Source organism: Acartia tonsa, chromosome 8, assembly GCF_053477335.1.
Source record: "Acartia tonsa isolate MP-2025a chromosome 8, ASM5347733v1, whole genome shotgun sequence".
Lineage (NCBI taxonomy): Eukaryota > Metazoa > Arthropoda > Copepoda > Calanoida > Acartiidae > Acartia > Acartia tonsa.
Genome location: NC_137267.1, coordinates 51,719,066 through 51,746,660, shown reverse-complemented (window position 1 = coordinate 51,746,660; position 27,595 = coordinate 51,719,066). Strand labels below are relative to the sequence as shown.

General features: G+C 37.4%; 1 protein-coding gene and 1 long non-coding RNA gene across 2 annotated transcripts in view; both read left to right on the top strand.

Moving 5' to 3' along the window:
- The window catches only part of LOC145327253 (MFS-type transporter SLC18B1-like), a 35,293-nt gene extending 34,142 nt beyond the window's left edge, over window positions 1-1,151 (top strand). The window contains exon 15 of the mRNA XM_080170840.1: window positions 576-1,151. Coding sequence (XP_080026966.1) covers window positions 576-644 — 69 coding nt within the window. The 3' untranslated portion in view covers window positions 645-1,151. The remainder of the gene's footprint in view (window positions 1-575) is intronic.
- A 24,830-nt stretch (window positions 1,152-25,981) lies between these two features.
- On the top strand, window positions 25,982-26,413 carry LOC145326673 (uncharacterized). The gene is made up of 2 exons (XR_013881934.1): window positions 25,982-26,048; window positions 26,152-26,413. It is a non-coding gene; the product is annotated as an uncharacterized LOC145326673 (long non-coding RNA).
- Window positions 26,414-27,595: the final 1,182 nt, after the last annotated feature.

The following is a 27,595-nucleotide window of genomic DNA, read 5'->3' as shown; positions in this document are numbered from 1 at the left end:
ACTAAATTAAGCAGCGCAAAAAGTAATGTATTTTAAGTACTGCTTCAAAACCGATTAATATTCACTGGATTAGAACCGGTTCTCAGCTATACTGAAAAATAATTTGTAGCATTGTATTTATTATTAAATGAGAATAAAAAAAAACAAGTTTTTCTAGCTTGGACCTTAGGTCTTTTTGGGCCTAACAAAACTGAGTTGATTCTGAATAAGACCAAAAAGAGTTTAGTAGAAGTAAATTGGAATCATTGGAAAAATAATGATCACCATCATATTTATTTTGAATACTTATTATAAAGATAGGTATAAAAATCGATTTATTATTACTTGGATGATGCAGGAGATTTTCATGTACTGTAATGAAGTGATAATCACAATTGGCTAAAATAACTATACCACCCATCCACCAACTTTACAACCTTTCCTCTTAATGAATTAATGAATTGACAATTAATTGTGGTCCATATTATCAACCTAGAATAACTACAAATTTTCCCCTGTATATATATCTAATATTTTATATCCATTTATAACTTGATCCATGGAAATTTAGTTTTTTAATTTATAATAATATTTAGGTGCTTTTGTTTTGTGGTTGTGAGACAAGTAGAAGAGCTAGAAGAAAAATTGAATATCAACAAATTTAAAATAAAATAATAATTATTTAATCAAATTTGCACATTCGCACGAGTGTGTTAAAATCAAATTATATTTTCATTTGATTTTCAATTTAATTTATTCATTTATTAATTTACACATAAAACTATTTTTAATTTTTCACAAAATTCTAAAAAAAACCTAGGTACATTTTTTGTCAATTTTAAAAAAGTTCTTTATTGTAAATAATTATAGTCCATGTAAAGTCAATTCGCATATTGCAAATTGTGATAATTTTACATTATATTAACATATATAACCTGTTTATGATATTTACAAAATTAGTTTTGTAGAATCATATTTTAAAATTTTCTATTTTAAATTACATTTTGACTTATAAATAGATCTGTCCGTAATTTGTTATGTTATATCTAACATACCATCAAGTTTTATGAAATTTTATGAATAATTTAAAAAAAAATATTTTATGGAACTCAATTCGCATATTGCAAATTGTTATAATGATTAATATAATATAACTTTACCATAAATATTTATTTGTTCTTTTTAACTTATTAGCGAAGCTACTCTATAATTGTTTGTGTTAGTTCTTCTGTTATGCCAATAGTAACACAAGTTACTTTTCCTAATCGATATATTATCATTTGGATTATCATTTGTACTTTAATCAATACCCCTTTTTCACCTCATTTACCACATCCCTTCCTCTCCTACTGGATTAACGACCTGACCGATAAATGAGGTCCATATTAGCAACCTAGATTGAGGACAAATTTTCCACTGTCACTATCCAACTTTTAACTTTCTTATTAATTCCCTTATTTGATTTTCTACCCTTCCCCAACCCTTCTTTCCCTTTCCTTTTACCTTCCAGTAATCTTTCACTTTTATTACTCTTCCCTTTCCCATCACCTCTCAGCCTCTCGATTCCTCATTCGCAAGCACAACATACAAAAAAGTTTAAGCAATGCTTTTTTGTCTTTAATCTTACTACAGATTTTAAAGTTCTCTAATGAAGTGAAACTTGTTGACAGCAATTTTCCCCCCGTTATAATATCTACGAATATTCTACATCAATGTTGATAATAAATGCGTAAATATTCAAATTTACAACGATGATAAAATCCATAAAAGCAAAGCACTGAAACTGTAGGACAAACGGACATTAATACCTGTTTATTGTCAGAACTAAATAATCAGAATATAAATGTAAAATAGTCGAAGCAAATTTTTAAGTAAATATTTTGAAAAACTGTTCGATACAGGATAACGCTTATGGACATACTTACATGTTTAGGACTTGATTATAGAGTTGGTTCACTTATAACATTATACTTTGTTGTCCAGGGAATCAATATACTAAAAATCAGATCAATCGGATAATTAGTTCACATGAAAATTTGTTGTTAAAAAAATGAAAATCATCATGTTTAAAATAGACCTAACTACTAAAGGAATCACCATGCAAAGTTCGAAATCGATAAGACAATTCTAACGTGCCTAAATTAACGATAAAAGCTATTTGTCACGGACGCACGGACGGACCAATCCCAATTTTAGAAAAGCTTCGCTTTTATAGATTTCTGTTTCGTATTTTATTGTATTTTGCACTGTATATAAATTTGCAAAGAACCATAAAAAAATCAAATTAGCCATCTTTTTTCATCCCCCCCCCCCCTCCCCAATACTTTTTACGACTTGCTTGCCAATAAAATTGAAAACAACATTGTTAGAAATTATCTATTTTGTCTAAAAGTTTGATATAACTGTCAACAGTTTTATTGATATTTTTTCATACTTTTCATACCTCTATCAGACGTAATGTTTTTTTTTATGAAAACCTATTTTAGGATTCACTTAAAAACTTATCTTTTTAAAACTTGCCCATTAATTAGGCTTTTAACTCTCTAGATGTCCAATGGTGGAGATAAAGGTGCGTTTAACCCCCTTAACCTTTGGAAACACTCATTTTGTCTTACCGACCAAAACTGATATAAATACATTAATTTACCCCCCCCCCCCTCAAACCTTTGAAACGCCTTATTTCACCTTCCTTAAAATAAAGCTTGGACCTTCTTGCTCTTTTCAAATTACTTTATTGTTAAAGCCATAGAATAAACAATTAGTTGGTTAAAGAATGTGTCCTAACTTTTGTGATTATTGTTTAACCTACCAAAGTTCAAAGTTTTGATTTAGCGGGCTTTAACAAAATAGATTTTTTTCAATAATTATTTCACAGAATAAAAAAAGTAAGGTGTTAAATTAAAGATCTTACTATTTTTTTTCATAATGGCAATTTTCTTCTTTTTTTGGTGCGTTTTAGGACCTTAAAACTAACTTAATTAAAACACAAAATTAAATTACATTTAAAATTCTATTGATCATTTTACATCTACGTTCTAAAAGCACCTACTAGCTATTTAAAAAAAAAAAAATTACGAAGCTAGTAAAAGTGGCTGACTCAGATTATGACGTCAAAAAAATTAACCAATGAGAGGCCACTATAAATTTTACCATTGGTCAATTACAGTGTATACTACTGACCTCTCATTTGTTAATTTTTTTGACCTCATAATCTAAGTGGGATCGTGTAATTTAAGGTTGCATAATATAAAAGAAATAAAATTTAACCCTAAAACTGATTAATAAGCAGCAGATTTAGCTACAAAATAGTTATTTTGCACATCGTATTATCGTATACAGCTTTCCGCGGATATTAAAATGAGAAATTATAAGATGAAAACTAGTCTTGAATACATGATTTTTATTGTAATATTCATGAAAAATAATATTATGAATGGTTATAAAATCACAGTTTTAAATTGTATAAGAATAAAGTTTTATAACAAATTTATGCTGACAATTTAGATATTTCCACATTTATATCACATATTTTTTGTCTACATTTCTCACGCAGGGAGGGGACAATGGCAGTTAGATTTTTTTTCTGTACCTGCACTCTAGGGCGTTCACATAATTTTAGATTTTGGGGGAATTAAATTGGCAAAATCCCCTTTGAAAATGATTTTAAAAACCCTCAGGAGGGGAGGGATATAACCCCCTAATGGCGATTCAAGTTTGTCATTTTAAACGGAGGTCAACTACTCATATGTAAAATGTATACTAGCGGCTGCGCCATAGCATCTAGAGCTCTGTATTCGACGTAGAAAAAAGGAACAGAAAAATCACTTAAACCCACGATTTTGAAAATAAAATGGTCTAAAACCATTCCGTGTCATTAGTTACTTAGATCTTAACAGAAAAAATTGTACTACTTCATATTGTAAGATATATTATTCCACTATAGTGAAGTACATTCTGAGAATTGAAAAAACTAAAAATTTGTCATCCATGGTACTATACTTGTTATCCTGGTATATTTTGTCAAATGTATACTTATAGGACAGTTTCACAATATAATACCATAGAGAGACACTCAGACTTTAATAAAACCACTTTTTAGTAGCGAAATGTCCGACCATCCGTCCATCCGTCTATTAGAAACAGAAAGGGGGAATCATGATTTTCTCGGCTCCTATAAAAGATAGACACCTGAAATTTTTAGGGATTAAATATGTTCCCATTCTTCATATTTTCATCAAGTTTTATTAATATTCGTCAATAAATTGGGGTGATAGATTGATTCCTACATTTTTAAGTTTTCAAGATTTTCTCAAATCCTATTGAAGATAGACAGCTTAAATTTTCAGGGATTGAATACTTTAATATTCTGCATACTTTTATTAAGTTTTATTGAGATTTTCTTATTGGTTGGGGGATAGTTTGATAAGACAGGCAAAAAATTAGCCTTTTATCTTAAATGGTAGAAGATAATAACATTTTTTCCCCATAGAAATTTTGTGTCATTTAGAGTATTACAGACAGACTGACGGACCTTGCACTATGGGACAAATGTATATGTTTTGTTTCATTTTTCCCCTGCATAAGATAGAGATATGAAATATGTTTCGATTATAATCTATGGACTTCAAAACAATCAAAAAATATCAAAAAAGATTATTTATTTGCTGTTATTTTTCATTTTTTCATAACTTAAATTTTGCTATGCACAATGACGACATACCTAATTCATTTCGTCTTCTTATGTAATTTTAAAGGATTGGGATACAAAATATTAGTTTGAAATTATATTTCATCAATTTGATTTTTTACTTTTCTTATTTTTTAGAATCTATTATAAAATGTTTAGCATTTGTTGACATTATTTTTTACATTTAAAAGTCAATAGTTCAATAATCTCATTTATATTAAAATACCTTTTTTATTTTAGTGCTTCTATAGAAGAGATTTTGTCACCCCAAAAAACTAGTTGAGTTATCTTTAAATGTACAAATCTTTTTAATATTCATAAATAATCACACTTGCTAAAATAATTAAGAAAGTAATAAAAAGTAATAGGAGAGAAAAGTGAAAAATTAAAAATTTTCTGTTTAATCATCTTATAATTATTATTCTCGTACATCTCTATGTTTATTTTATAATGTACTTAAAGGTTATAAAATTAAATATATTAAATATAATTAAGATATCAAACTCATTTCTAAGTTTTAAAGTTTGCTAATTGAGAGCTGTATTAATGACATGTTTATCACTTATTGTCTTTAATTCTAATTATAGAAATTTTACAATCTTAGAAAACTTGATATTTCCTGTCCCATCTTGGAAATTTGAGGGGGTGGGGATTAGTTATCTTCCAGGGTTGTTTTACATTTTAGCAAATTTTTTACTCATTTTAGCAACTTCAAAAACTTTAAGAATAAAAAAAGAATATTGTATTCCATTTGTCTCTAAAAAAATTAAAATTGACAAAATTATAAATCATGAAAAAAATATTATTAGTATTGTATAAACACCAGCAGATGCATATGGTCATAAGGGAATTTAATTTCAAGAGCTAAGAGTAATCATATTAGACTTTAAAACTTTTAATAAAGAATAAGGTTCTATTTTTCTGGGGTGATTCATTATAAATTAATCATTTATAAAGATTAAAATTAAGGAAGTAAGTTAGCAAGTCTAGTTGAATTATTTCTTATTTTAAAGAACGTAATTTTAGAGGGAAATTTTAACAATTTACCCAGTATTTAACTTTTAGATTAAAATATCTTTGATTATAGAAATTAATACTTGATAAGTAAGTTCAATCTCGGTTATTGAAGATTAATAACTATATGTTTCAAAATGTTTTTACCTAGTATTTTCCCTTTCTTCGGATAGTTACTCTTTACCCTAATTCTTGAAAATCCCCACCCTTTGACACTCCCCACCCCCTATTTCTTGAGACGGTTAAAGCAACACATAAATATTACGCAAATGAATGTCGTTGCACTTAAATTTAGCGTTAAAGTCATTTACTCTTTTACAAAAACTTTAAACCTTAAAAAAGCATAATAGTCGGGACTTTTACCTAAAGTGGATGAAATAAAGTCAAATCTACTCATCAAAAGCTACACGTTCATGTAAAAAAATCTCTGATAAACTCTGATAAAAATTTAAAATGTTTTGAAATGTCCCATAGTGCCTTGTAAGTGTAGGTAAATTAAAAAATGAATTTGCCAGTACATTAGAATTGTCTGAAAAATGTAAAAAAACAAGGATGACAACATCCATAAAAGCGAAGCTTTGAAATGTAAGGACAAACGAACATTAAAACTTGTAGATTGTCAGAACTGAATTAGCAGAATATTAATGCATCAGTACAAACAATATTTTAAGAAAATCTGTTGATACTGTTTAAGGACATACTTACATTTTTGGGACTTGTTTATAGAGATGCTTCGCTTATAACATTGTACCTCGTTGTAATAGGAATCAGTTTTAAAAAAATCAGAAGAATCAGATAATTTTAACATACAAAAATTTGTTGTCAAAAAAATGTTTAAAATGGACGTACGGACATTCTGGTATTGTTTATAGAGTTGCCACGCTTTCTTAATTGTACCTAACTACTATAGGAATCATCATGCAAAGTTTGGAATCGATAGGACAATTCTAACCTGTTTAAATTAACGAAAAGAGCTAACTCTGTGTGACGGACAGACGGACCGACCCTTATTATAGAAAAGCTTCGCTTTTAAAAAAAGTATGTAAAAAAGCAAAGTTGAGAGATAATTCTGCTGTATTGCACAAGAAAATACAGTAAGCTATTCATTCCACTATTTGTAAATGTACCACCCAAAATCGCCGTTACCCCCTTTTCTGTAAAATATCTCTTTAACAACATCCATAAAAGTAATGTATGTTTTTTTGCCAGTACATTAGAATTGGCCCAAAAATTTAAATAAAAAAAACATGCTGCTGTATTACTCAAGAAAATATAAGCTATTCATTCCACTATTTGTCAATGTACCACCCAAAATCTACCCCCTTTTCTGTAAAATATCTCTTTAACAAGGATGACAACACCCATAAAAGTGATGTATGCTTTTTTGCCAGTACATTAAAATTGTCTAAAAAATGTAAATAAATAAAGTATGTAAAAAAGCAAAGTTGAGAGATAATTCTGCTGTATTATACAAGAAAATACAGTAAGCTTATATTCATTCCACTATTTGTCAATGTACTCTGGTAAGCCGAGCGTTCTCGGCCCACGGGGTAACGAGTTCGGATTCAACGAGCCCTAGCCTTTAAGTATTCTACCAAACAAACAAGCAGGATTCAATCATACAGAAATTATATATTTAAACTGAATAATATTTACAAGTTATGTTTACTATATATATACAACAGATTATAACAATGGTTAGGTTTGAAGGGGGTGTGGGGCGCTAGGGCTTAGCTCCCGACGGCAGACAGGCTGTGGGGGCAGCGGTGGTAAAAGGGGAGGCAACGCCTCCCGGTTATATAAGCGCGTGAGGCACTCGTGATAGTTGCATGTTTGAGTCCCCTCCCCACATTTAGGCAGGCTAGTTTGACCGCTGGGTGCGGGGTCAACAGCGGTCATGAGATAGATGGTGATAAAATAAGATTAGTGCAGGGGGTTTGTTATCATAAGTCACAGCGAAGCAACTCTGTAAACGGCCTGTCCGTCTGGGTGTCGTATTACCACAACCTCCCCTTCAAGGGTTGCGTGGCTCCTGAGCCACCAGGCCTTGAACCTGGGGATACGACAGCCTATGCCTGCGCCGGACAGGCAGTTCTTGGGGCACAGCTCGATGGAGGACAGCTCGGGCTACACAGGCTCCCTGGGACACTCGTTGCTCGGTCTGACTGTGGTTGGTGATCAGCATTGTCAGCTCCTGGTTGGCTTCTAGGCGTGGGTTGGCGACGGCCAAGCCCCGCCGCTGGAAATTTTGCCTCGTCTGCAGGATTAGTTCTGTCTCGGCTGGTAGCTGGACACGGAGGCCTAGGCAGACTCTGATGGTTCCTAAGGGTGGAATGGCGATGGCAAAGGGTGCATAGAGCTCCATGGGGGCGCCTGCTTGATTCAGGTTGCTTGGTCTCCTACCCGGATGGGGATGGCTGTCATCAGCAGGGGGCACATGGCTTCTTCTTCTTCTTCTGGGGCGGCCTCTTCCATCGCAGTGGCTGGCTCTTCTCCTACAGGCTCGCTGCTGGCTGGCAGGTTCTCCATGTCCGCGTCAGGATTCCAGATGGCATCTCTGAGTGGCTCTGGAGCAGGCGGCGGCGGCGGTGGTTTGTTGGGCTGCTCCTGCAGGTTCTCCTCTACTGGGTCACGATCTTGGCCGCTAAGCTGTGGGGCGGCTGCGGCTGGCTGGTGCACTGGGAGCTCCCCTGGGTTGCTAGCTGCGGGCGCCGCCGCTCCAACTGGCAGCTCAGTGGCATCCTCGTCACCGTCCATGTCAACTTGGATGTCTGCTGGGATCTGGTGGGCAGTCACATCTCCAGTGTATTTGCGCAGTCGGCCTACATGTGCGGTGACTTCTGAGATCCTGGCTACTGGAGAGGCAGGTTTAATGACATAATGGACTTCTGTAGCTTTCCTCACTACTTTCCAGGGGCCAGTCCATCTCTTGGTAATCTTGGCTGCCTTCCCTGGCACCAGGCGGGGGGCCAGGTACCAGACCAAGTCTCCAACCTCATACTTGGCCGTGCCTTCGTAAGCTGCCGCGCTCCTCCTGATGGCTCCCTCCTCCTTCTGCTGGATGGCATCATACACTGCATAGTAGCGCTGCAAGAGAGCTTGGACGTTGGCTGGAACTGAAGCATATTCGGTCTCTGGCAGCCGTAGTACCATGTCCACTGGAAGTTTGGCCTCTCTCCCAAAGAAGGCCAGGAACGGGGTCACGCCAGTGGATCTGCAGGCCTTGGTGTTGTATGCGAAGGCGATGGCAGGCAGGTGTGGCTCCCAGTTGTTATCGTCTCTGTCTAGGAACAGGCGCATGCCTGTGTTGAGCGTCCTATGAAACCTCTCCACTCGGTTGGACTGCGGGTTGTAGGGTGGTGGATGTGTCAGGCCAATCTCAAGCCTGGAGGCCAGTTCCTGGAATACCTGGCCGGTAAATTCCATTCCATTGTCGGAATGGATCTTCAGGGGGCATCCGAACGTGGCCAGGTGGCGGTGCAACAGGGCTTCAGCCACCGTGAGGGTGCGCTTGTTGGGGATGGCGTAGAGGCTGACAAACCGGCTGAATCCATCTTGGCAGGTGAGGATGTAGCGGTTCCCAGCTGGGGTCTCTGGCAGTGGCCCCACCAGGTCGATGAATAGAACTTGCTGTGGATACCCCTGGCGGGAGGGCACGTGGATCCCCTGCTTCAGCCTCTCCTTGGTAACTTTCTGGACACACTCAGGGCAGGTTTGTACCATCAGGCAGACGTCACGGGCCAGGTTGGGCCACCAGAAGTGCATGGCAACGCGGGCGATAGTTGCGTCCATCCCAAAGTGCCCAGCCATGGGGGTCCCATGGGCTAGAAAGAACGCATCCTGCTGGAGGGCCGAAGGCAGCAGGTATCTTGTCCTCTCTCCTGTCAGAGTCTGGTCAGTGGTGGTGAGGCAGCCATGCTCGTCAAGCCCCAGGGCTGGGAAGCGGCTGGCGTACTGCTGCTCGTCTCGTTCCTTGCCACGCAGCTCAGCCTTGGTTGGGGCTTTGCCATCAGCCACCCATTGGCGGACACGGAGCAGGAGGGGGTCCTGTGTCTGGGCCTCCAATACTCTAGCTGGATCCAGTCGGGCGGCAGGAGGCCGGCTAGCTGCGGACTCCCCCAGCTGGCAAAGGTTGTGGATGTACTCAGCCTGCTCTGCTAATTCTTCGGCGCTAGCCGTTGGCATGTTGGCATCTTCCCGGCGGCTGAGGGCGTCGGCTTTGGTATTCTGGGTGCCAGGCCTGTGGCAGACGGTAAAGTCTAAGGCCGCTAGCTCCTCCTGCCAGCGGGCCACCATCCCTGTGGATGTGTTCAATGATTTCATCTGTAGCAAGGCAGAGGAATCAGTGTTGATCTGGAAGCTGCGGTAGGACAAGATGCCGTGGAATTTTCGGATCCCATACATAATGGCGGCCATCTCTCCCTTCCAGGACGGGTAGCGCGTCTCAGGGTCGGTTGTCTTGCGCCCCACGGCGGCAATCAGCCTCTCCTTGCCCTCCTGACATTGACTCAGTATGGCAGAGATGGCGCGGCTGCTGAAATCTGTGGTGAGCTGGAACACCGCTGGCAAATCAAACCTGGGCGGCGCTCGGATGGGGGCCTTGCGGAACTTGTCCTTGAGTTGCAGCAGCTGGGCTTCCATCTCAGGCGTCCAGGTTAGGGCCTTGGCCGTCTTCTGGCGATTCATCTCGTAGGTGAGGTCTGCATACTCTGGGATGAACAGGCGGTAGTATCCAAAGAACCCCAGCAGCGCCAGCAAATCCTTGGGGGTGCTAGGGGCTGGCCAGTCCAAGATACGGTCAATATAGTCCTCTTGCATGGCTATCCCCTCACGGCTGAGGGTGTGGCCCAGATAATCCACCTTGGATCGGAACAGCTTGGTCTTGGCTGGCTTGAGGCGGATCCCTCCCCTGCGGTGGGCTTCCAAGACCTCTCGGAGCCTGGCCAGGTGGGCCCAGGTATCCTGGTGGAAGGTCAGGACGTCGTCAAGGTATGACTGGAGGTTGGCTGTGCCTAGTGGGTTTAGGACCCCTGCAATAAACCTGGAATAGACAGACGGTGCCGTAGCCAGGCCAAAGGGCATCCTTTTCCATTGATACAAGCCCCTGGGGGTGGTGAAGGCGGTGCAGGGCCGGCTGTCCTCGGACACACGGATGGTGTAGTATGCGGCCACCGCGTCTAAAGCACTGTAGACACGGTGCCCGCCAGCTCGTTCCACCAACTGCTGGATCCTAGGCAGGGGGTAGCTGTCCAGCTCCAGACACTTGTTGAGGGCTCTGTAGTCGACGGCCCAGCGGGTGCTCCCGTCCTTCTTCTTGATGGGCACCAGGGGGCTGCTCCAGGCGGAGTCTGACGGCTCTATAACTCCCTCCTGTAGCCAGGTGTCCAGTTGTTTCTCCAGTTCAGCCTCTTGCCGCGGGTTCAGATCCCTAAATCTCTGGCGGATCGGCTGGGTCCCTGGCTTGAGGCGCAGCTGCAACTCAACCACATCTGTGCAGCCGGGGGTAGAATTGGAGAAGACGTCCCTGTATTCTGACAACATAGTCCAGACCTCCTTCTTGAGCAAGGGGTCCTTGCGTAGGAACTCATTGTCTTCCATCTCCAGGGCCTCCCACAACTCCTGCATGTCTATAGGCTCAGCAGGTTCTTGGAACGAGTGGAGACGCGGGGGAGGCGTATCAGAGACCTCTAGAATGTCAGGTTTGACCAGCTCCCCTGCCACTGGGAGGCCAGCATCCAGCAAGAGGGGCACCTCCCCCTCATTGACCACCAGTACTCTAAACACAGTGGCAGAGCCAGGCCTGTGGGCATACAGGCCCTCTGGAATAACAAGATCCTCCCCAAACCTCTGTTCTGGGGCAGCTAGTTGGATGGCATCCTTGGTGCGATGGCCTACTAGCTCAACAGGGACCGCCATAACCCCGCGGCCAGGCAGGACCACCCGCTTGGCTGTGCGGAGCTGGGGTGGCTGGCCATCAGTTGGAGTGACAGCGCTTAGCCTATACGTGGCTGGTGCGGGGTCAGCTTTGGCTCCGGGGCCCACCGGCCGCGACTTGACGGGCTCGGCTTCTGGAGGGGCTGACGTGTCGGAGCCAGGTGTGGCTCCGAGGGCGTCCGGCCACGATTTGACGGGCTCGGCGCTGGGAGAGGCCAAAGTGCTGGGTCCAGCTTTGGCTCCGTGGACGTCCGGCCGCGACTTGACGGGCACGGCGCCGGGAGAGGCTGGGGCCTGAGAGTTGAGTGTGGCTCCGGGTACATCAGACCGCGACTTGACGGGTCTGGACTCGGGCTTGGCTGGTGGACTGGCTGGAGGTCCCAGGTAGAGGGGGCCAGGTGGACACGGCTGGCCGTTGATAAAGGTGTCGGCGGAGAAGATTGGTTCTGGAGGGCTGGCAATCTCAGGAAACGTTGTTGGCAGGCTCTCCCTCGGCACCTTGGGCACTGGGGGCAACCCCATGGCTAGCAGGTTAGCTCCCTTGTGTGCGTTGAGCTCAGCGTCCACCCAGTGTGTGCCTTTCTCAACCACACGCGGCTGCTCAGGCAGGGGGCCTGGCAGGGGCCCCTCATAGCTTAGCTCTCTCTCGGCTGTCTCCCGGTCAATGGGGACGCCACGGAGTGGGATAAACTCCCCACGCACCCACAAGCAAGGTGGTTGCATGTCGAAACAGAGCCTAGTTCCGAACTCCTTGAGAAAATACCCTCCTAGGTTCAGAGGGTGTGAGAGGTTCCGGACCACAGTCACGTGGTATAGATGGAGTATAAGAGTGTGTGAGACTGCCATATATAACTCTTTTAACTTTCCTATTACCTGGAGGGGCTGGCCTTCCTCATTAGCAGTCAGGATCTGGGTGTTGTCCGGAATCAACATGCGTTGCACGCCCATCGCGTGCATGAGGTGCTCAGAAATTACAGCAGACCCTGGTACACGGTTGCCAGAATCAATCATGGCATCAACCTGTACATGCTGGGCAGGGTCAGGGGTAGGAAACCTCACCCTGACATGGCAGGGGAAGTGGAGGTCCTGCCCTTGAGACAAGGGGGCCTCTCGTTCGGCTGGGGTTGGCAGAAACTTTGGTGGTGGCCGAACCGCAGCTATGGTGGTATCGCTTACCATGGTGGCTTAGACTGTAGCTTCGAATCACTAGAGCTTATTAATTATCACTTGGTCAACAATTTTATATTTATTTTTATCACTTGGTTGACATTTATACACACTTATGTGTTGTTATCACTAGGAGCTCTAGGTGTGATTCTGGAAGCACTGGCAGCAGGGAATGTCCGTCCTGCAAGGTTCAGAGGGGTGACGGCGGTAGGGAATGACCCGTCCTACAGCGCCGCTGGTTCGAATCCCGAAAATGGCGGCAGGGAATGGCCCGTCCTGCAGCGCCTCGGGTTCGAATCCTGGGAGGCAGCGGCAGGGAATGTCCCGTCCTGCCGTGCCTGTGGCTCAAAATCTGCTATCCGTCGCAGTGGTAGGGCTTACTTGTGTGCTGAAGCTTCGCAGCCACACATTGCCTTCTTAGGGAGACCAGCACCCGGCTGTCTGTCTCGTAGGTTTGGCCTGGGTGTCCTGGGGCTTGTCCCAGCTACACTTGCCAATTTAGACTCAGTTCTGTAGCCGTCTGAGCTAAATTATCCGATTGCCGTGGCTGCGCACCTAGCGCTACTCCTACACGACACGGAAAAAGCGTCTTAACTGGCGCTTTTAGCAGGCTAAATCTGCTTGCCGTAGGCCAGAGGCCCACATATTGCGTTCAAAATGATGGAAATTCGACCTAAAAAGGCCGTCTCACGGGTCAGTTGGCGGCTGATTGTCCCTTTACTTGCCAAAGGGTCCAATCAGAGGTAGAATAGGCTAGTTTCTGTAAGGCTCGATTGAAACACGCTGACACCAAGTTCTGGTAAGCCGAGCGTTCTCGGCCCACGGGGTAACGAGTTCGGATTCAACGAGCCCTAGCCTTTAAGTATTCTACCAAACAAACAAGCAGGATTCAATCATACAGAAATTATATATTTAAACTGAATAATATTTACAAGTTATGTTTACTATATATATACAACAGATTATAACAATGGTTAGGTTTGAAGGGGGTGTGGGGCGCTAGGGCTTAGCTCCCGACGGCAGACAGGCTGTGGGGGCAGCGGTGGTAAAAGGGGAGGCAACGCCTCCCGGTTATATAAGCGCGTGAGGCACTCGTGATAGTTGCATGTTTGAGTCCCCTCCCCACATTTAGGCAGGCTAGTTTGACCGCTGGGTGCGGGGTCAACGGCGGTCATGAGATAGATGGTGATATAATAAGATTAGTGCAGGGGGTTTGTTATCATAAGTCACAGCGAAGCAACTCTGTAAACGGCCTGTCCGTCTGGGTGTCGTATTACCACAGTACCACCCCATATGCATAACGAGGGGAGGAGCGATGGAGGGGGAGGAAACAGTGGAAGGAGCTTAGAAAGAGGAGGCGAGAAAGGTAATACGACCTAACTTTTGGTTAACTTTCCAACTCACAAAAAGGCGTTCAGATTTAATCAGAAAATTAATCCATTTTACTTCTAATGAAAATGGTGTTATCAGTGTCACTTTGAGTAAAAGAGCGGCTCCTAAACGGCTAACTTTGGATTACAAAATTGACAACTCTAAAACTTACTATGTGGGTGAGTTACTCTAACTTGTCTCCTGTAAAATATGATAAACAATCCGAAAGTGAATCAAACTAGAATATAATGGTGTAAAAATGGGATGGATATTTTATTTTGAAAAACCCGAATTTAAACTAATCTCTATCTGTTATCACTTAATATTTTTTTACTATGTATATGTTCTGTGTAAATTATCATAGCATTAAAAATGGGTTGTTTAATGCTTTTTTTTCTTTGGTACATTTAAACAAAAATACTATAAGCATTCAAATTAAAAATGGATGATGAGTTGGTTAATAATCTTGGACATAATTATTTGCAATTAGATTCAAATTTAAATCATTCGTGTTCTTACTTTGAAAACCATGAATTTGTAAACTTTATTGGAAAGAGGGAGGATAAGTTTTCAGTCTATAGTCAGATTATTAGAAGTATAAATAATAAAATCGACGACATACAAGAATTATTATCGGAGATAGAAACTGAAAAATTTTCTTTTAGTATTTTATTATTTCAAGAAATTTGGGCAGCAAATAACGCACACACCACTAGATTAGAAAATTATCAAGATATCATCTTACAAACAAGGGAAGGAAAAAGGGGTGGGGGTTTAGGAATATATCTTAAGCAAAACTTAAGTTATAAAATTATTGATGACTTATCATATATTTTAGAGGGCGAATTTGAGACTCAATTCATAAAAGTATTTTTTGGTAAGAACGAATTTAAGATTATAGGCAACATTTACAGAATTCCTGGTGGTAACTTAAATAACTTTATAGAATGGTTTGGAGAAAAATTAACATTTTTAAAAACTGACCCAGTTTTTTAAAAATCTGATGATATTATATTTGGGGGTGATTTCAATGTGAATTTTCTAAACTTTGATTCCCACAACCAAACAAATGATCTTTGAACCTATTAATATCCGCTTCTTTTCTACCAATGATTACTCTACCTACTAGAATTTGTCAAAATTCAGCAACTCTCATTGATAACATTTTTAGCAATAAAAAGCAAGAATTTTATGAAAGCGGCCTAATTATGTCTTCTATTTCTGATCATCTTCCAATTTTTTAACTTAAATGTAACTTGTGAAAAAAATACTTCAAACCAAAAACAATATTATTATGATTTGAGTCTGAATAACGTAGAAAACTTTAAAGAGAAACTCGCTTCACAAAATTTGGAAGGTGTAAATAATAATAATATTCCGAAAACTGCCTTTGAAAGTTTTGGTAACATATTAGAAAAGTACTTTAAAGAGAGTTTCCCTTTAAAAGAAAAATATGTAAACAAAGGAAAAGTTCCTATTAACCCGTGGATGTCACAGGAGTTATTAAAAATCAGAAAAGCCAAAAATAGGGCCTTTAAAAACAAACTTAAACATAGGACTGAATCTGCTGAAAATAAATTCAAATACCTAAATAATAAATTCAAAAAACTTGCTAGAAAAGAGAAGAAAAAATATTACCATGAAAGATTTGAAGATTGTGTTACTGATATCAGAAAGACTTGGTCGCTAATTAACTTAATAGTCAAGGAAAAAAGTGTAAAAATGACGTGCTTTGTGTTTTTACAGATGCACAAAAATCCTATAATACTTGCTCTGAGATAGCCAATGTTTTATTTTTTTTTTATTTTTTTTTTTTGCTTTAATAAACATTTATTTTTTCATAATAACATTTTGATTTAATTAAATATATTTCAACATAATAAATATATATTGATTTTTATCTTCCAAGCAAAGCACCAAAAAACTTGGAGGCATCCTCAGGTCTCAGAGTTCCATGCTTGGTCACAACCTTACCATTCTTGTCTATATAGGTGCTGCTGAACCCGCCACCGCCGTTGAAACCGCCGCCACTGCTAGAAAATGAACCTCCGCTGCCAAATCCACCGCCGGGTACTGCAGGATGCCTAATTGTCTGAACCTGATCTTTAGGTATGTAGAATGGTACCGGCTGGAACTGAGGTGGATACCCACCTGGATAACAGGATAGGGCTACTCCAATCAGGCTGGAGCATACCAGGACAGTTGAAACGAATCTCATGTTGTGTATGTTGGTCTCTAGTCTCTTAACAAATAACTGAAATATAATGGGGTTCTTTAGTTTTAAAGTTAACATTGAAAATGTTAAAGTGGGTGGAGTTTTTACCTGGATTAGCTTTAGCGCCCATTCTTTTTAATTAAATTTGTTAATTTCTACGTGATAAAATTGTCCTTTCGATTTCAAACTCTGTCTGATAATTCGTTTTCTCGTATTCATTCGAATCCGGTGGATAGGAACCGGTTCTCATCCATACGAAAAAACTTATGTCTAGCATCGTATTATAACCAGCTTTCTACGAATATAAAAATGTACAATCATAAGATTAAAACCAGTTTTTTTAGCCCGTGCCTTCGGCAACTCAGGGCTAAAAAACTGGTTTTAATCTTATAATTGTACATTCCATATCCGCAGAAAGCCGTTTATAATACGATACGAGAAATAACTATTATAGGATGGGAGTGTGTGTGTGTGAGGAGTAGTAGGGAGTGTAATTCAATTTTATGATGGTAAGGTAAATAGTAATAATATACTCTTTATAACTTTATTCACCTGGGACAATACTTAAACACGGGGAGGGGGGGGGGGGTTAGGTATTATTAATATCTAAATATTTGTTTAGAGGGAGAAGAGATAATACCTCAAAATGGGTAAAATTATAAGCCTAAGTTGAAATAACCATGTTTTAGATTGCCCCTACGGATGGACATTTTAAATTATAGAGCAGCTTTGCTATCAAACAGAGGCAACAGAGTTACATATGTGAGTTGTTCAAGGGAGTGAGGGGACATTGGACTGTTTATTACACAAATCGCCAAAGTTTTATGATAACGTTTATTCATTCGTTGGCTTATCAACTTTGGGGACCTTAAATAGATTTTTGATTGCTTGGTTCATTAAGAGTTGAGTGTTCAAACGTTTCAACCAAAAAATTGTAATCTAGTTAAGGGGTAAATTTGTATAATCTTTGGAGGATGTAAATCAATTTATCGGCTATTGTCTTATCCCTTTATATCCCTGGATCAAATAAATTCACATAAATATTTATTTCAGGTTCTTTGCTGGGAAAATGAAAACCAAGAGGGAAGGGTAATTTTTACCTAAATTCAAGGGATCAAAAGGGATTGTTCTGGGTTATTTTTTGGGCTCTAATATTTATGTTTTTCAATATTGGTATGGTTAAAGGATATTTCCTTTTTAGATTTAATATTTTAATATAAATCCTCTTTGTTCACAGAGCCCACTGATGCTAGGGGCGCATCCGCCAGTAAACGAAAAACTGATACACAGATGTGCTGAAAATGGATTGCCTATTTCTTCAATAATTTCTAAAGTTGTACAGCTGATAACCCAATTATTGCAAATGCTATTTTCAGCTACTCCGGTCAAAGGAAAAGTGATGTAATGTATAAACGATTTATTTACTAAGTATATTTGCGATAACTTTTATTTAATAGATTCTTCCAATTTTTAACATTTACAAAATGGCCTGCATTATTGCTTCAAGATCCATGTCAGATCTATATAGGAAATAAATGTCTATATATGAGCTCAAGTCTTCCAAGAAATAAATGTGTAAAACTCATAGCGCTCCAATAATCCATAATAAACTCTCATTGCCCAGAACAAAACTACCCAATATTTTACTTTATTAAGAATAAATTCATCTTTTTTTATTTCATGTTGCTATTTACATTATGTTGAAGTATTTAATTACTATTCTTAAAACAGAAAATTTAAATTCATAATATAGTAGATTTACGAAAACTTAGTTTTAAAATAAATTGATTCTAGCACCACTTTTAATGTGTTCAGATTTACAAACAAAAATTAAAAACATTTTAACCCTTTCGTGACGGTTATATAAAAAAATATATATTGGAAAATAAATTCCATAATTCAAATTGCATTTTTGAAAGAATGAAAAAAACATTATTGTAAATACGTATCTGAAGATCAAATAAAGAAAAATGGAAGAAAAAGCAAGTGTGAGAGAGAGGTTTTAAAAAAAAGAAAACGCTAAGGCAGAATGTTATTACGTTCATAGTATCAAAGGCTTTTATTGTAAAATAAATAACTAAAATCAGCAGGACAGAAATTCTAACGTAAGTAGTTGAACTTAAAGTAATCTTTATGTGCAAGTTGATATATTTATATTTATTTTATAATATTTCCCCTGTGAATATACAGTGAACCACCCGCCCCCCCCCCCCCCAAAAAAAAAGGGCATAGGAAATGTCAGGGAAATTTTAACAAAATCCATATTTCTAATTCTGAATAAAAAAATCAATCATAGTTTTAGTTTATAGTATTTTTCAAAATATACTCAAAATCTTTAACGATGGGTGATTTCGTAGAGAAATGTTACTGTTTTCAATATTTTCAAAATACTAAAATAACCCTAAAAATATACAAATTTCTCAATGTATTCGAACGACAGGAAATTGAGACTTCGCACATTTGTTAATATTTTCATACGGATAGAATAGGTCAACTTATGCTAGATTTGGGATGTATTTGTAAGATACTACATATGTTCACATATCTTTACGGTCAAACATGGTCAGAAAATCATAAAAATTCCAGAAAATATTATCAAACGAATAAGGTTTTATGGCCTCATCAGGATTTTATGACTTGGAATAATAAGGTTTGGTGAATAGATTTTTTTTCTATCTTAACGCAATCTCGTAGCAAGATTATCAAGATGGTTAAGCTTAGTTCTTATTGCTAATTTTGCTTGTTTTTTTATTTTCATTTTGGCAGCATTTAATGCTTAATAAACCAACCAATCAAAATTAAAGAAAAAAAGTCTCCAAAGTTGTTATTTGCAACTCTAAATGTGTTAATGTTCGTTTTGGAGCTTTGCTTTTATGTATGTTGTCATCCTTGTCAAATAACATATTACAGAGTAGCTTTGTAACTAAAAATTCAAAAAATCAAAATGTTTAAAATGGAGTAGCTTTGCTTCCGCTCTGAATGTAACTAAACAAGTATGATAACACCCTTAAAAGCGAAGCTCAGTGAATATAAAGTCAGACAAACAAATATAGAGTTAACAGCGCATTTAATATTAAAAATCATGTTGAACAAATTTTAGTATAAATCTAACCAAAAAATAATAAACATTCAAATTCTCAGAGACTCAGTCATACTTACAATTAATATAAACCGCTTTCTAGGATATAGAATGTACAATTATAAGAATGCTTAAATTAAATGAAATAATCAAAATTATCATGCATTTTAAAGGGGGGGGGGGCGAAAGAGACACTTTTTGAAACCAAATTAAAAGTCAACAAAGGAACTCAACTAAAAAAAGAGCTACAGGTCTGAGATTTTGCATGGCAGTTGCTTTATAGGGGTACAATATGGAACTGTGAAGAAACGGCGGCGCAACCGCCGAAAACCGCCGTTTCCCGCCGAATTTTTTTTTGCCTTTTCTCGGCGGTTTTCGGTGGTTGCGCCGCCGTTTCTTCACAGTTCCATATTGTACTCCTATAAAGCAACTGCCATGCAAAATCTCAGACCTGTAACTCTTTTTTTAGTTAAGTTCCTTTGACTTTTAGTTTTGGTTTCAAAAAGTGTCACTTTCGCCCCCCCCCCTTTGTTTCGCTTTTATGGATTTTGACAATTTGTGTATTGTAACTTATAAAACAATTGCTCATTTGTAAACATCGAATATGGTTGTTGACAAAGGAGTGCCAAACTAACCCACGCGGTAGGGGCGTGATTTAAATATATATAGTACACATTTATTTAAACTTAATTTAGGGGGTTACATATTATTACAACGTAGTTATAAGACTTGGGAAGCAATAAAATGAGATGTTGGGTATCCCTCTAACTGAACCGATTTTTGATTAGTCAACGGATCTAAATTTGTCTGGGCCAGGATATAATTAAAAGCCTAAGTCGGCCAAGGATTAGCTGAGTACAATAGTTTTAAACTAAAAAAAATAAAAATAAAGAGCTAAATGAGTGATTGCGTCTTTCTCTTTTTATCGACAAACGCACTTGGATATATCATTTTCATAATAAATGATATGTATTTCGCATTTTAATGTCAGTTTATGTGTAAATTTGGTGAGCTACATTATTGAGTAGCGTTGTTAAGTTTGGATGGAAGAATTTTGTAATGAAAGCAAAAGTGGGGTAGAGGATAAGGGATGGGGTAGAAACCAGTTACAATAAATCCTGAAATTCTTGTCAGTGGATCCAATTCGACCATTCATGACCAACTTCCTATCATAAAGGGGAGGGGGAGGACTATATACTGTTAAAGTTTAATAAACGTATGTCTAAGCTAAGCGAGGTTTTTCTATAATTTGTGTTGGTTCTTGAGACTTGATGCGTCGGTCTGTGCATCATTAATTAAATGTTAGTATTGTCTGTGCATCATTAATTTAATGTTAGTATTGTATAGATTTAGAAAGCGTTGCAACTATATAATACTTACTTATAATTTTGATTATACTTATACATTTATGCTTATGTTAATGTTTGATTGTACTACCATTTCGCTTTTATGGATATTGTGATCCTTGTTGATATAATTAAACGGAAATAATACCCTTTTAGGAATTAACTTTCACTTGACCTATACTGAACTCCCCCCCCCCCCCCCATCTCTTTTAGCAAAAGTTGACCGATGATCATTTATGGGAAGGGGTGTTAGTTAATTATATCTACTGCTGTTAAAAACAAAGCTGTTCTATAATTGGGGTTGGTTTCACCTCCGTCCGTCTGTACATCTAGAACTGATAGATTTAAGAAAGTGGAACAACTTTATAATATTAACTTATAATTCTGTTTATACTTATACATTTATATTCTGATTATTCAGTTCTGACAATCTACAAGTGTTACTGTTTGTTTGTACTACTTATTCGCTTTTATGGATGTTGTCATCCTTGTTGATAAACCCTCCGATTTCCTTTATTTGACTAAAGTTAAACAGAGTTGCCCCCCCCCCCATATCCAATTGAATATGATTTACTACTATTTTCTGCCAAAATAAAGGTAAAAGGTAAAACATGGACAATAATAGTTATTTCTTTCATTGTATTATAAACGGCTTTCCGCGGATATAGAATGTACAATTATAAGATTAAAACCAGTTTTTTTAGCCCCGAGGTGCCGAAGAAAAAAACTAATTCTATATTCTAATCTCCCTTCCCCCCCCCCCATAAAAAAAGTTGCTCTTAAGTTGTAGTTGAGGAAGGGAGCAGAGAAAATAAGAACGGCTTGTTTTTATCCTATGCCTTGTAAAGTAAATCATATTCAATTGAATATTGGGGGGGGGGGGGTTAAAAAACCCTGTGAACACACCCCACCCCCCATAATCCTATACAATAGGAAGTTTAAATATGAGCATTTATATAAACAACAAGGATGACAACATCCATAAAAGCAAAGCGCTGAACTGGTAGGACAAACGGACATTAACACTTGTATAGTGTCAAAATTGAATAATCAGATTATAAGTGTATAAGAGTCAATGCAAAATTGATTATAGAGTTGCTACGCTTTCTAAATCTTACCTAATTACTGCAGGAATCACCATGCAAAGTTTGAAATCGATAGGACAATTCTAACATGCCTAAATTAACGAAAAAAGCTATCCGTTACGGACGGACGTACGGAGTGACGGACGGACGTATGGACGGACCGACCCTAATTATAGAAAAGCTTCGCTTTTAAAAATTAACTTTTATGTTAGATATACCTTTGTAAGAATGTGTTTCTAAGGACCAATTTTTAAAAGCGAAGCTTTTCTATAATCAAGGCCGCTCCGTCCTTTACTGATATCTCTTATCATAATTTTCTTTTCTATAATTGGGGTTGGTTGCACGTCCGTCCGTCTGCACATCTGGAACAGATAGATTTTTTAGAATTTAGGCATGTTAGTATTGTTCTATTGTACAATTTAGAAAGCATAGCAACTCTATAATATTCACTTATAATTTTGTTTTTACTTAAACATTTATATTCTGATTATTCAGTTATAACAACAGTCAAAATACAAGTGTTAATGTTTGTTTGTACTACTATTTTGCTTTTAAGGAAGTTGTCATCCTTGTTTTTTATCTCTCATTTTATTCTTAATCCTCTCCCTCTCCCATATGTTGACCCGTTTAAGATGACCCCTTCTAAGGTTACAAACCCCTTCCCCCTATAATCCTATAGTCATCATCGATTCGTGGGATAACTGTTAAAGAGGGGGGGGGGGGTGGAGTATTATCATAAGAACCTCATAAAAAGGAGGGAAATTTTAACTGAAGAAAATTTTTTTTTCTGCAGAGCCGCTACTTTACAAATACGAACTGTAAAATTACAAGTCAAACAAGATAAAGTGGTTCTTTGACAATCACTATTAAATCTGGACAACATTTTGCTTTATACTTTATAATGACGTGCATATTAAGTAAATATTATGTAAAAAAAACCTATCAGTGTTAAAAATCTTATCTATTATACAAATTTTATATCTATTTAAATTTTTTTTATGTATACAAGCAACAAAAAAAACTTTTGCTAGAAAATTTTTTTGTAATATGCGAAGGTTCCGTGATCATATGAACATGCTATTTTATTTGAGAAATCCAATATTTTTTTAAAAACTCAAATTGCCCAATAAAATTAAACGGTCTAACTAAGCTTTTGAAAGGGATAATTAGTGATTTACAACGATATCCTGGCCGTATGAAAATGTATAGCTATTTCAATATTTATCATATACCCATTTAACCCCTTTCTTTCACACGTTTAACCCCAGTATGAAAATTAGGGAATTTAGCAATATTTGGCACCAATTTTAATATTTTGAAGCCTTAAATTAGTTTTTGAAACTAACGATATGACTGAAAAAAATGCATACCTAGCGGATGCGTACCTAGCATCCAGGGGCTCTGTAATTAAAGGGGCAGAAACAGGCTAGAAAAAATAGCTTAAAACCATCTAAAAATGAAATAGCCTAATGCCCTCTTTGGACCTATTTAAAGCTTACCTAAAATTGAGAACCCAATCGCTTTAGTAGTTATTGAGATTTTAACCTTCAGACAAAAAAACTTTATATATTATTAGCGTTTGCCCCTTTATTATCTATGGAATAGAGAAAAAGCTTAAACCCATCCCAAGACTTAATCTAAAAATTAAATAGCCTAAAACCATCACGGGACTGATGTTAAGTTTATATAACATAGAGAACCCAATCAGTTAAGTAGATTAGATATTAAGAATGAGACATTGAAATCAAATTGACAATATATTTACAAATAAAAATATTTTTATTAGTTATTTAATGTTGTATGTTGTAAAAAATTCTTTTTTTTAAATTTTGGGGGGGATTTTTTTTGAGGGGGGGTAGTTGACCCCACTATTTTAATTTAAGTTTAAAAAAGAAAAGAAAAAAATTTTGGGGGGGAGGTATTTTACATTTTTTGGGGAGTTGGGGGTGTCCCACTCCCCAAGAAAATAGATATAAACCTTCCCGGGACCTATGAGAAGCTACCCTGTAAAGGAGAACCCGATCGATTCAGTGGTTAGCGAGATCCTTCGCTACAAACAGACATACATCGTTCTACTTTGTATTATAGATAAATTGTAAATTAGAAGGAATAGGTTTTTCCCATAAGCCTAATTCTTGCAAGGGGTCCTAACCCACCGAGGTTTACACTTTATGTGCCTCTACTCTTGATAGGATTAATTAAAAGAATTTCTAAGAAATTTTAAAGCTTAACAAGGATGACATTATTTATAAGTTCTTAGTAAAGCTAAAACACATGGAAAGGTTTACAATAGATTTATACAATATCTTTGATAGTAGATGCATATCAAAGCTTTCCAACAGACGGACGGACAAAGTAAGTTATATACTGAATGTTCATCAGTATGGGGAGGTTTTTTTTTAATTCCAGCCATTTATCTTTAATAACTGAAGAGAAATTCACGTTTACTCCTTTACGGTTTCTTACTGACAGACAGACATTTCAATTAGAGTACAAAGAAATATATGATAACATCCATAAACTTTGTGAAGTTAATAAAAATCTAATAAGATAGACAATGTGGTTAAAACATTAGATTTTAATAGAAATATATACAGTAAACTTTAAACATACATCTCTAAAACCATAAAATCTAATTACTAAAACTTTAGCATAATGGACGGACGGACTGACAAAGATAATTGAATATATGATGCTTTTTAGTCAGCGAAATCCTCACAGACAAATGTGCTTTCTATTTTTATCTTAAAGTAAATCATGATTCTGATTGTGTACCAGACAGAAATATAAAGTTCATGTAAGATTTTCTGCTAAAATATTTTTTAGTAGAGAAGCTACTCTATAATTTTAAATGTCCCTCTGTTTTTTTCTAATAACTCGGACCCTAAGGCGGCCTAAGGCCGCTTTCGTCACTAGTACATTATACATTCAAAATTTAAATTTTTCAAATTTTGATTTTTTTGGGGAAGTTTGAAGCTTTTTTAGCTAGTAGCAAATATTGAGATAGGACGCGGAAGCTACGCACACTTTCGGAAACTAGAATTCAGTTCATCGATACACAACCCCCTTTAGCCAACTAATAATTTAAAGGGACTATGAAACTCTATCAATGTAATTTACAATCCAATGTCCCCTCCCTCACTACCTTTCTATACTATTGCAGGGTGTCAGAACTTAGTAAGCAAAACATTAATTTATAAGGCTCAGCTAAATTGGTCACATAAATATGTTGCAAAATTGCATAAATACAGGATGCATTAAAAGTACATACTTTCATTTTTAGATTTTATTATAGAGATGCCTCGCTTATGATATTGTACTTTGTTGTCCCAAGAATCCCTATTGCAAAAATCATAAGTTCATCTTAAATGGTAATTTAGAACATAAAAATATAGAGAAGCTTTGCTACTATAATAAGAAAGAGATAATTTTAGTTTACATTACTTATATTTATCAAAACTTTAAAGTCAAGCTATTAACACCATTGATCTAGAAGGAAAAAAAATGGCTGATAAATAATATACATCCCCAATAATGATTCACAAAACTACTCTATTCCTGGGACTAGTGTAAAAAACAGGTAAATGTTCCTTTCCTCTCGGATTAAAACCCTTTCCTATATTTTCTTAAACAATATACAACTAATCCAGGTAAAGTTTAATAGGAGGCGGAGATTTCTCCGAATTTTTCCTTTGATCTAATTCCCCTTTCTTTTTTTTTTCTATGCTGAGACTATGAAACAAAGACTGGTGAAATTTGTTTAGGAAATATATGAACATCTATGCTATTTTAGCAATCTGTTTTTTTAATGTATTTGCTTTGTTGCTATAACTTTTGAGCATATTTTAGAGCCACACTACTTATGGATGTGATCCTTGTTCCCTTTTATGAAGATTTTACTTGTTGATATAATTAAGTCTTAAATCAAGCTTTCCTTTTCTATATCTTTTTGTTAAACACTAGAAAACTAATTCAGGTGAATGTTTATCCTACTTAATATATCACAATCACATGTTTTTAAAAGGAGGCGGAGATTTCTTAACATTTATGCTTTAAACTCCACCCCCTATTTATGATTTATTTAAATTTGGGTATAAAAGGCCACTGACATACAAGTTCAATTCAGTACTCAGTAATCATCTCAACAAACAAGAACACTTCAAATATTAAGGTATAAATATTTACTTTCTTTGTCGTAGACTATAATCACTTTTTCAGCCTGACCGTAACCCAAAGGGGTAAATCTCATTTTCTCAGCTGATTTTATTTATTAGGATGAAGTTGTTTGTAGTATTATTGGCTTTTAGCCTGTATGTGTCAGCAGCTCTGGCTCTACCATTCTTTCCTGGTGGAGGCGGCGGTGGAGGTGGTGGAGGCTTCGGAGGTGGTCTAGGTGGAGGATTTGGTGCTGGATTTGGAGGTGGATTTGGTGGAGGTCTGGGAGGAGGTGGCGGTGGAGGAGGCGGCGGTGGAGGTGGTGGTCTCGGAGGTGGTTTTGGAGGCGGGTTTGGAGCAGGAGGCGGAATTGGAAAATAAGAATTTTCTGGAGAAAAAAATGTTAAATTATATTTATTAATTATAGAAAATTTTATATTAAAATTGCAATTCTGAAATACATACATTAATAAACAAGGATATTTTTGTCCTTACAATATTGACGTGAACTATAAGTTTTGGATTGTTGTGGTAAAGTCTTGTCTCTGTCTATCGATAACCTTATTTTTAGGCCCTCGGGCCAATACATTGTATTAACTATGCTATTAAGGAACACATCTGAGGGTAGCGCGTGGCGCTATCACATTGGATTGTGATTGTTTTGTGACTTTTGATAAATGAGATGGGGGGGACAGGCAAGATTTTTTTGTCCATACCTAAATCCCTGCAAGCAATTGAGAAAGGTTTCCACATTGCAAATTTGTTTTCCACACCACCCATAAAATCGCCTTAAAAATTTTGCTTTTATTACAGACAAAAATTGCTGAATAGTTATGAGGGCGTGCTCAGGAAATCCGTGGGGGAAGGGGGTGACAAACGGAATAACCTCCCATCCCATTTCTGTTTAAACCCATTCAGAAAATTCACTCAATTTAGATAGATATTCATTGGCCCCAACATTAATTAGCTGAAAGAATGGATACCAGGGCAACCCCTCCCCCATTTTTACCTAACCAATTTTTTTTGTTTGGTTTTAATGACTTTTTTGTTGATAGGCCAAGACTTTCTGAATCAATACCTCAATCTTCTAAATCTTTCAGGGATTTCTTGGGGGATCAATATGATGAAGAATTTAACTTTCAGGAAGAAAACTCTTTTATTATCAATATGACTTTGTCTAAATTAAAATCAAAATCAAGTGTAGGTAATGATAATATCTCTATGAAACTTTTGAAAGAAATAATGCCAATAATTATAACGCCTATCATTCACCTTCTTAACCTCTCTTTAAACACTGGCTACATTCCTGATAACTATAAATGTGCAAAAATATTGGAGATGCAATCCCCAATTTTCAAAATTCTTTGAACGTACGAATAAGACCTTTACAGAAATGCTTTGCTTCCAGACTATCTACCTATGTTTGATATAAAGTTTACACTATATAAGAGTAGAATCTAAATATTTGATTGACGTGCCCCTGTAATTATCAAGTAAAACTCAGGCACGAGACACAATTACTTTAGCTAGGCCCGAGGCATTATTTGTATACTTTTATGCATT